This window comes from Cavia porcellus, unplaced genomic scaffold, assembly GCF_034190915.1.
Source record: "Cavia porcellus strain 051 isolate PalLab524CR breed Dunkin Hartley unplaced genomic scaffold, mCavPor4.1 scaffold_7, whole genome shotgun sequence".
Classification (NCBI taxonomy): Eukaryota; Metazoa; Chordata; class Mammalia; order Rodentia; family Caviidae; genus Cavia; species Cavia porcellus.
In genome coordinates this window covers 21,539,398-21,549,953 of record NW_026947490.1, presented here as the reverse complement: position 1 = coordinate 21,549,953, position 10,556 = coordinate 21,539,398, and the positions used below count along the sequence as shown (strand labels likewise).

The window sequence follows — 10,556 nt, the reverse complement described above, 5'->3', positions numbered from 1 at the left end:
ACACAGAATCTGGGGCCATAAATTTGGTGACACCATGGTCTGATCTGGAGAGTTCTGAAGCTGAGCATTTAGGAATGATAGTGATTAGAGGCGCTTGGAAGATGCTGGTGTCCAGCTAAGACTAACTGGGATCTTGCTTTCCTCCTGCCAGTGACATCGACTTTCCCCATCACCCCAGTATCAACTCAGCTGCATCTAAATTGCCAGGAACTATGCCTCATCCAGAAATAGCCTGGTGGCCCCCACCCCAGGGAATGACTTACATCACCCAGGAGAGGGAGCAGTTGCTCAAAGGCTGCCATGGGAGCCTGCTTCCTGCCAGTACAGTACTCCAGCCCTAAATCCTTCCTTCACTGCCAATTGACTGTGTCACCTAAGACCACCCACCCAGGGCTGGTGCAAGCTGAGATTTAAACTAGAGCGGGTAGCAGTTGCCAGTCAACCTTCCTTACCCCTCAGGGTTGCACAGGGTGGAGTTTCATCATGTAGGGAAGAATTTGACAGTTCCTGGGCCTTCAATTCCCACCCCATCTCCACAAACAGCTGAATGGCCTTGGGGTAACCCCTTCCCCTTTTTGGGCCTCAGGCACCGCATCTGCACTGCCTGGGTTGGTCCAGTTTCTTAAGGGCAATTCCAGCCTGCATTCTTCCTAGTTCTTTTGTCCCCAATTCCACCCTGCATCTGAGCTTCCAGGCAGTTCCTCTCTCAGATCATATGATCTTTGAGACCCTAATTTAAATCCAGCCATTTTGGCTTTAGGAAGGAAAAATTCAGGAGCCATTGAAAGGACCTGGATTTCAGAGACAAACCTCATTTAAAATCTTTGGCTCAGGTTTAGGGCATTAGGCATTTATTTAACTGCGTCCACTGCCCTTCCCTCTCGGATGCTGAAGGACCTAAAAGCACCACACCTCCTAACTTAGCACCTAGTATATCAGTCAATACCAGCTGTGATGAGCTAGATCCTTCTCAACTTGCTAGTTGGACTGAAAGGTCATTTATTAGGTCTACTTTTACTTTTGTTATTTTTGACAGTCTCACTATGCAGTTCCAATTGGCCTTGAGCTTGCTTTGTAACCCAGGGTAGTCTCAAACTCACAACTGTCTTAGCCTCCTGAGTGGGATTAGAGGAGCGTGCCACCATGCCTGGCTATAAGGTCTACATTTCAAGAGACACTGAAAACCTTGTTTCCAAAGGACTCCCAGTAATAGAATCCTAAATTGAGCTATGTGGGCAGGAAGCTAAAGCAAATGCAAAAAAAGGAGCTCCTAAGGAGGTCTTCACCGGAGACCTGGGGGTGTGGTTAGAAAAATCAAGGCTAGAGAAGGTAGGCATTTCAGGCAGTCAGAGCACCAATAACAATAGGATGATTAGTGAAGGGCCTAAAAAGATTCCAAGGACAAGCAGATCCCAACAAGAGAGAGAAGTACACCACCAGAGTGGGCCTTAGACCACCTTCAAGCTCTGGGATTTATGTGACACCTAAGTTTAGGAGGAAGATCATAGTACTGGGAATTAAACTCAGGGTCAGTGTACCAGCCCTTTTTATTCTGAGACAGGGCCTGTTACTTGGCTAACCCAAATTTTTGATACTGCCTCAGTCTCTAGAGTAGCTGGTGTTCTGCCCATTCAGGAGGTAGTTCCTAGCCACAAATCCACCAGAGGTGTGGCAGGCAGTCTAGTCCTGTCCTTCACTATTAAGCAAGGGCTATAGCCCTGCAGCAGCTGTACCCATCCCTAGTACACATCACCGCATGCAAAGGTCCAAAGTTTTATTATTTTGAATACATTCTCCAGCGTCCCCCTACTTCCCGACCCACCCTCCATACCCCATACAGAATAAGGCTTGACCACAGCCCCCCACCCCACCCCAGGGACCCCAGTTAGGAGGCAGAGAGGGCTTCCAGTTTGGTTTCAGGGCATCCCCTTCCCATTCCCCCCACCCACCTGCCCATGGGCCAATCCTAGGAGCAGCTGGGGGCGAAAGGGTAGATCGATGCTGGGGTGAGGAGTGGGAGAGGGAGAGCAGGCACTTGTACAGATTTGTGGCCCATGGTTGGCACCCCTCACCCTTCCCCCCCACACAAACACCCCCTACCACGAAATTTTTGGTTCATCGTAACATTGTCCTTCTCCTGCTGCAACCTTGTGGGGTATGAAAAACCCAGGCACTCATGGCCCCTGAAGGGGCAAGGAAGGCAGGGATGGGGTGAGGGTGGTTGGGGGACAGGTGGAGAAGAGGTACAAGAAGCAGAGAACAGGGAGGGAGACAAGGCTTTACTTCCTAAGAGATTGTAATAAAAAAGTTCCTGGGTGTTAAGGCCAAAGCCCCATTCAAATATAAATTCCCCAGATGGAGGTGGCCCCCTTAACTCCCCCCTCCCTCCCCCACCACCATTTTACCCCAAGCTTAGAAACCCAGAGACAGGGGACTGCTCCTAGCCCTGGGCACCCGCCCACCCCCATCATTAAAAACAAAAAACCAAAAAAAAAAAAAGTAAAGTTTTATACAAAATGTGGGGAGGGGAAAGGTAGGAGGCAGGGAAGAGACTAAAGAGCTGCCCTCACCTCCAGGGCTTTGGGGGGTTAAGGCAGCAAAAGAAGCATAGGGAGTGGGGGTAACCTGGGCCCCCTGACCACAGCCCTCAGGAATCTCGATGCTCCAGGGAGAGCTGGGCTGTGGCATGCTGGAGATCAGAGCTCACCCGCCTTGGGGTGAGGGGTCCCCCAGCCTCCCCAGGACCCTCCCCTCGAACCTTCTTGTCCTCGCCCTCATCCTCCAGGCCCCCAGTGGGGCCCCCACCCCCCTCCAGGCGACAGTCTTCACTCCAGCGCCGCTTAAAGCGCAGTTTGAGAGGCATACACTGGGCTGCCCCGGGCACCTCGCCAGGCTCCGGTTTGGGGGGTGCAGGCGGGGCACGAGGTGTCTTGAACACCTCTCCATCTTCCTCATCCTCGTCACTGATGTCAGTCACCTCCACTTCCTCGGATTCACCTTCTGAGATAGGCTCCACCTTGATCTGTGGTGGCGGTGGGGGTGGCGGTGGGGCCAGCACCCCTGCTCCCTCGGCCATTCCGCCCACCCCTGCGCTGCCACCGATGCTCTTGTCACCTCCTGGAGCCTTCTCTCCAGCTGCCCGCTGCCGGCGTCCTAGCGGGGGTGGCTGCAGCTTAAACTTGAATGGGGAAGAGGAGGAAGAGGAGGAGGACGAAGCCGAGGACTGGACTGGTGGGGTCTCAGGTGCCATGGGCGGCAGTGGGCACTTGTCTGGGCGCTGGGGCTGGGGCACCACTAGGCCAGGATAGTGCAGGAAGGCGCGAGGGCTGAGGTGGTAGTTGTAGACGCTTTGGGTATGGGCCTGCAGGTACCGTTTCATGTCCTCGGGGCTGAAGGAGAAGTGGGAGCCTCCCCCTGAGCCACTAGGGCCACCACCACCACTGGGGTACATAGGACTCAGAGTGGGCGAGGGCGTGTAGGCCAGGTGGGTGGGTGTCATGGGCAGGGCTGGTGAGAGTTGAGGGGGTAGCAGGGAGCCAGGCCCAGCCAGAGGTGACACAGGGAAAGGGCTAAGGGGCTCCGGTCCACCCCGGGGCCTGGGATAGACACGGAAGACACTGGGGTCATGGGGCAGGCGGGCCAATGGGGGCCCTCGGAAGGCACCCAGCTCTGGAGGGCCAGGTGGTCGTGCCCGAGGGTCCTCTCCCAGTGGCTCCTCCAACTCTGACGTGCCATCACTACAGTCACTGACTGAGCCACGACCCAGACGCCGGGCTACCACAGCAGAGAAGAGGGAGGAGGAAGATGAAGAGCAGGCTGGTGGCGAGCGGGGGTCCTCGGTGGGGGATAGCACCTCGGAGGGCGTCGAGGGAGGGAAGCGGAAGTGGCTTCCGCCGGACGGCACTGGAGGGGCACTCTGTGGCACTGCACCCCCTAAGAGGAGAAGGGAGACTTGGTGTCAAGGCCTTTGGCCTACTCTAGGACAGACCCCCTCATCCTCCAGGGGTCACTTGTCCCCATTACTCACCAGCCAACCCCACATCGATGAAAGGGTAATTAACCAGCACCAGTTTGTTGAAGTTGAACTTGTAAGTGAACCGTTTTCCCTTGGTCTTGTGCAGAATGCGTTTGTTGTAATAATAGCTGTGGATGTAGAAACAGTTGGAATAGTCACCCTGTACTCCAGGGGACTCAGACCTAGACTACATACCTTGACACTGTGCGGGCACTGCATACAGAGGGAACGAGAGAAATGTGGGCCACATGAGAAAAAAAAACAAATATTCTCTAGCTCTGATGTTAGTGCCATTCTCAAGAAAGGCTGTAGCTTACCCAGTCATACAGCTAGGATGTGATAGAGCCAGGAGTCAAACCCAAAGCCTGTTCCCTCAGGTCAAGGGCCTCCCAATTAGTGGGGCTGTCCACATGTGCCCTAGGGCCCATAGCAACACCCTCCTCACCGCAGGGCCCGGCTCAGCTTGTCATAGTTCATCTGGGGCTTGCACTTGCGGACGCCCCAGAGCCGGGCCACCTCATCGGGGTCCTTGATGACGAATTCCCCGTAGTCCCCCTGCCAGGCGATGACGCCCTGGTACTCCTCCTTCCGCAGCAGTTCCAGGATAAAGTGCCACAGCTGGATCTGCCTCGAGCCAGGGGATGACTCCGGCTTGTAGGCCCAATCCGGGAAGGCAAACCCTGGGGACAGGAGGTGGGGAGTGGCCTGGGGTCAGGATGCCAAGTCCAAGGCTATGGGTTGCATCCCAGGGTCCACCTCCTACCCCACCCTCATCATGAGGAAAGTCCTCTCCTCTCAGCCAAGTGAAGGCCTGAGTTAGAGGGAGACAGTGTATGTCTATGTGAGGGGGCTAGACAGGAACTAGGGGGAGGGGGAGGGGAAGCTGGAGCCTGCTCCAGCGACACCGGGAGAAACAGGAAACCCGTCGGCGGCGGGTCCCGGGGCCAGTGCCAGGGGGCCAGGCACCAAGCCAGGCTGGCGGGCAGGGCTGCCAGTGGGGGAGGGGTAGGAAAGGGCACACGTGGCCAGCCAGATTGGGGCACAGCCCCCAGCCTATCTTCACTTCCATTCAGAACCAGTAGCATTCCCTCAAGCTCCTCTAGGCCCATCCTTTGGAATATATACTATCTGCCCCCCAAGACCTAACAGTCTCTACTCCCATCCCAGAACTAGGGGATTTTTTTTTCCTTCTTAAAAGGACCAAGAGGGGTGGAGTAGCTGCTTGACGATGAGGTCAGCGCTTGCACACACAGAGGCTTCTGTCTTCCCTGGAGAGTGAAACTCAGACTGTCTGAGAACCCCCCCCAAGTCCTGGACCCTCTGAGTTGCATGGCCCTCCCCAGACCCAGGCATCCTGGTGAGCCCAGGCACAGACTGAGCAGGACAGCGAAGCAGTCACCCTCTTCCCACTTTTGCCTTCTCATCCTCAGCTTCTTCCCTGCCCACCTGCCTGGGCCACCCACCCCCAGCATTAACCTTGGGTAGAGGTTGGTAGTGGGCTGGCTGGTCCCTGGAGGGGGTGGGGAGCCTGGAGGGGGGGTTGCGGTTGTTGTCATTTCCCAAACCCCCGGGTAATCAGGGGCCATCAATAATTCAGCACTAGGCAGCCGGTAATGGAGGGGTGGGAGGAGGGAAAGGGGAGGAAGAAAGGGGGGGGAGGCAGGGCAGGGGCCCTAGTGTCTCTAGAGAGAAAAGGCCAAGGTAGATGGCTAAAGATGGATAGGGTCCCAAAGCCCAATCAGGCTGCAGAGGTCAATTTCCCTCTCTTGGCCTCAGCTCAAGCAGGTACCAACCAGGCTTCTGGGCAAGACTGAGCCTCCCCAGTGACTCCACCCCAATCTGGAATCCAACAGGGGATCCTTCCCCTAAGGAACACAGATCAGTAATTCTTGATCAGAGATGAGGCAGACAGAGAGCCCTGCTCTCACTAGAACTATTCTAAATCTGGAGCTCACTGTACCCCATATGGACCCAGAGCCCTGGCCCCTAGTCCCAGTGAAACAGGGAAAGCCAGTATGAATTCCCCACTTAGTCCCTGCCCCATTCAGAAATTCAGGCCTCAAAGCAGCCCCCAGGGCTCCAGGAATATGACCTCCAGCTGTTCAGGTCCAGAGTCCTGCACCAGCAGCCCTGCTCCTTTTGGTAGTGACAGACACTAACCACCCCTTCCAGGAACCTAGGCATCCATACATAGACCCATCTCACAGGAATTCAGGCTCTCACCCATTACCCTCCTCTTGCTTGAGAAAAAGAACATTCAGTGTCTCCCTTGGGGACAAGAGGTCTTTGGGAGTCCAAAGGTCTTTTGGAATCCAGCTAACCAAAGGCAAGCTGCATGTATACTGGAAGCCCCTCAAAAAAGCTCCTGGCACCTCTCAAGGAAACAAGCTCCATGCTACTCCCACTTCAGCCCCAATCTGGCTCCCAGACCCAGGAGGGGGGCTGAAGACCCTGAGACATCAGTCTGGGGGTGGAGGGGGGATACGACTTCCACCCTCCCCCCAAAATTAAAGCCACCCTTCCCAGCCCACCCGCCCCAGCCTCCATGTCCCTGTAACCAGGCAACGTGTGCAGCGACAGTCCTGGGAGCGGGGGAGCAGGAGGCTAAAAATAAACTTTGCAGAAGAGAGGGAGTGAGAGAGACTACATCCAACACAAAGGGAACTAGGAAAGGAGGTGGGGGGGCCCTGGAAAGGCCTCAAGCCACGTTCTGGCAGTTGTCCTGGGCCCCCTTGTTAACCTCCTTCCCTGAGCAACAACCCCCCCAGGGCCTGGACAGTGGGTGCCACTCTTGGTAAGGACCCTTACCCACACTCAGGCCCACCCCAATGACGGCTTCCCTCATCGGACACAGCATACACCAGGGCCTGTTCCCCGCTTTGTGGGGGGGAGTGGAAAGGGGGGTGACGTCAGGGTGTCTCAATGGGGCTCTGTTCCCCAGGCCTTAGAGCCAGGAGCCAGGCACGGGCAAGGGGAGCATGTGTGTGTGTGTTGTGTATGAACCCACGTGCTTGTATCAGGGAAACACCAGCCCTGCATTAAGAAAGCTTGGGGGTGCAGGACCTCTACAGCCGGGACCAGTGCTGCAGGTAGAAAGAGAGCAGCTGTATGGAGCAGGGATTCAGGAAATACAAACAGGGTGTAGCGGTGGCAGCAGACAGGAAGGGTTTGGGATGGCTGTGTCCCAGAAGGCACACCTGGATCCTACAGAGGTGTAGCAGGGATTCTCCCATAGTGCAAGCTTGGGTGGGGGCATAACCCCTGGGAACCCCCAACTTTACATAAGAGCTCTAACTTTTTAACAGGGAGTTTGGGTGTTGGAACGGAGGGGTGGTGGTAGAGGAAGAACATGCTGGCCTCCATGGGGACCCTATCACCTCCCCCACGGCATGCAGCCCTCGATGGCGCCAGAGCCGGGAAGAAAACAGGAAGTGGGAAACAGCCACGGCAGAGAAGAGGGGCCGGGATGGAGGATCGGATGGAGGGGCGTAGAGCTGCCAGCAGACAGAAAGACAGACGATCTGGAGGCCTTTCCGAGGCCCTCCACCCCACCCCCCTCAAGCCCCCAACCAGAGGACACACACTCACACACGAGAGTCTCCGACCCTAGACAGAGTAGGGGGAGCAGCCCAGCCGGTCGGTTCGGGCCAAGGCCGGTAGCTGGAAGGGAAGATGAGGTGGGGCACCTCTGACCCCTCCCCCGGGAAGGTTAGACTCCTGCTACCCCCAGGGCTGAGGGACCCTAGAGCTGCAAGGAGCCAGGAGTATGTGCGATGCACGTGACTGACCCTACAGCACTCAGCACCCTTGCCCACCCGAGTACCCCTTCAGGTCCCCAATCCCTACGCGCCGGAGTCCTGCTCCGAGCCCTTTAAGAGCCGCCCCCACCCGCCAAGTAGGGGCTGGGGTGGGGTGGGGTGGGCCGGTCGGGGCACACACCCGCACACAGGAGTCCCAGCCGCGGCCGCCGCCGGGGAAAGGAAACAAGTTTGAACAGCGGCGCCCGGCGCCCGGCCCCCTTCCCCCTCCCCTGTCCCGCCCCGGGCCGGATTCCGACAGGGTAGACGGGCAGGGGGCGGCTAGGACCCCTCCCCCCCGCGCGCTCTGGCGCAAAGTCCAGCCCGCGCGAGCTCGGGGACGGCTGGAGAGGGGAGGGGGGGAAAGTCCGAGTGGGAGGGGGGTTAATCCCGCTGCCCCCCGCCCGCCAATCGAGGGGGAGGGGAACCTTGGCCCCTTAAGGAGGAGCAAGTTGGCGGGGGGGGGGGGAAGCAGAGGGAAAAGACGGCCCACAGAAAGAGAAGGGCTGGATCCGGGAGGAACAAGGGGGGTAGTCTATGCGTGCCCCCCCCCGCCCTCCCCACGCTCCTCAACCCAAGGCCTCCGGCGGCGCGGGAGGAAGGTACCCAGGTCTCTCTGGAGCCACCTTAAAGCCGCGCGTTCTAAGGTCGGAAACAAAAAGTTCCTTTTTCGAACGTTCGGGCTGCGCTTTGGAACTTTGCGACTCGGTGCGGGCGGGGGAGCGAGGAGCCGGCGGAGACAGGCGGGGGAGGGGCGGCACAGCCCGGACCCCGAGTCCCGGGTTCCCCATTCACGCCCTCCTAGACAGTGTCCCATATACCCCTCTAAATCGGTGCGGGGCACCCGCTGCCGTGAAGGTCACGGTCCGGACCGCGCAGCGCGGAACCAGGGACAGCAGGCCCCCTGGACAGGCCCCCCCACCCCGCACACGTCCCGGCCCCCAGAGTGCAACGTGACAGAGCGGCAGGGAGGGACCCTACCACCCCCGTGATCCCGGTAGTTGGGGGAGCCCACCTTTCGGGACCCGGACAGGGAGAGATCAGGATCCGCAGCACCCACACCACTCCAACCAGAGCCATGAACCGGGGGTCCCAGATAGCACCCCCGCTCGCGCCGCGAGAAGCAACAGGTCTCGAGTGCTTGGGGGTCCCCCAGAACTAGGGATCACCCGGACTATCTCGGACCCCTTCGGCCCCCCCAAAGTTTCTCTACCCGGTTTCCCGGGGCAACAAGTCCCCCACACGTGCTGCCCCCGCCCCCACCTGTGTCCGCCGGGGTCTTCATGCTGGGGGGCCCGAGGCGAGGCGCCCCGACTTCGGGCCGCGGCTCCCGGCGCCCGCGCTGCCCAGTCCCGTCCCGCGCCCGATGGGCCGCCCTCTCCGCCTCACCCGGCCTCGCCTCTCAGAGCCTCTCCCCTCCCCGCCGCCGCCTCCCGGGTTAATATCGCACTCCGGGGCCGGGACGCCCACGCCCCCCGGCCGGCGACGTCACCGCCGCGTCGCCATGGAGACACTGCGCCCGCCCCCTCCCAGCGCACTCACACACGCTTGCCGGCTTGCAGCCACTGAGGACCCGCCGGCTCTGGGCTTAAAGGGGCCGCGTGGCGGGGGAGAGAGGAAGAAGGCCAAGAGGGGACCAGGTCTTGGAGGTCATGACCTTTCTCGGAGGCTGCAAGTCTACAGATAACTTAAAGTTCTCAGCATTTGCTATCTGCCCCTCCCCTCCTTTTCTGCCTACTGAAGGCTCCAGAGCTTCCTTTGGGAGATGGAGGTTGATGTGAGGAGGCAGATACCCTCTGAGTAAGGTCAGAAACTTTTGTGGGGAAGGGCACAGACCTTTTGGGGGTTAGGGAGAATCTCATCTGCAGTAAGGCATAGTCAGGACCTTAGAGGATGATCAAGACCACAACATTTCTCAGTCTGGCTTTACTCCCCCACCACTACCACCACCAAGAGCCTGAATGGGGGCAGCTGTCCAGGGGTGGGGTGGAATGGGTGGCAAGCATTTCCCAGTATCGGAAATGGGGAGGCGGTTGTAGTCTTCGCTCCTGTGGGGATGGGGTCTTGGCTTTCTGGATAGCCTTAGTACAGCTGGGGAGGAAGTGACCTGAGAGAATGCTCCGGGAGCCACCACCACCATCCCCAGGCTGCAGCTGTCCTGAAGAAGCAGCAGGCGCCGGACATACCCCCACCTCCACCACTGGGGCAGGGGGTTCCGGAGATGGGGCCAGGATGCGAGGGGGCGACCTAAATCTGAACAAATGTCCTCCCAGGATGGGACTGAGGGTCCCCAGAAGAGAGGAAGATCGGGCTTAAGACTTAAGGCTGGAGCATAGGGGAAGTGTTAAGTCTGTTCTCAGCTGCGGCTGAGAGGGATTGATGGAGCCTGAGGCTCCGGGAAACAGGAAATCGGAGTGCTGGTCAAATGGATGCAAGGAGCTGCCCAGCAGGCTAGAGGACAAATAGAAGCAAGATTCACAGACAGAGCTAAGACAGAGTCTCAAGAATGACTCGTGAGTTACCAAAAGAGAGTATGAGATGAGGAGAGATGGAAAGCCAGTACAGTAGATGGACTGAGAGGCACTGACAAGCCAGGGGAAGAGAAGGCCTGCAGGGATCTGGCTCTGGATGCGTCAAGCATTGCTGGGTGCCTCCTTAGACCAGCTCCTCAGAAAGTCTCAGGCCTCCTTGAGGAGACCAAGGCCTCAGGGGAACAACCACCCCCTTAGAGAATTATGTAACCT

General features: G+C 58.2%; 1 protein-coding gene across 2 annotated transcripts; it reads right to left on the bottom strand.

The window, feature by feature from the left end:
• Nucleotides 1–1,757: 1,757 nt before the first annotated feature.
• On the bottom strand, nucleotides 1,758–9,240 carry Erf (ETS2 repressor factor). 2 transcript variants are annotated; one of them, XM_005001350.4, is made up of 4 exons: nucleotides 9,076–9,240; nucleotides 4,461–4,695; nucleotides 4,028–4,143; nucleotides 1,758–3,933 (listed from the first exon to the last, which is right to left on the bottom strand). In XM_005001350.4, exons 1-4 carry the CDS (start codon nucleotides 9,095–9,097, stop codon nucleotides 2,648–2,650), a joined length of 1,659 nt encoding a protein of 552 aa, XP_005001407.2. In that variant the 5' UTR covers nucleotides 9,098–9,240; the 3' UTR covers nucleotides 1,758–2,647. The 2 variants fall into 2 exon arrangements, with proteins under 2 accessions (XP_005001407.2, XP_063108300.1); XM_063252230.1 differs by lacking the exon at nucleotides 9,076–9,240 and adding an exon at nucleotides 7,604–8,696.
• Between the last annotated feature and the right edge of the window lie 1,316 nt (nucleotides 9,241–10,556).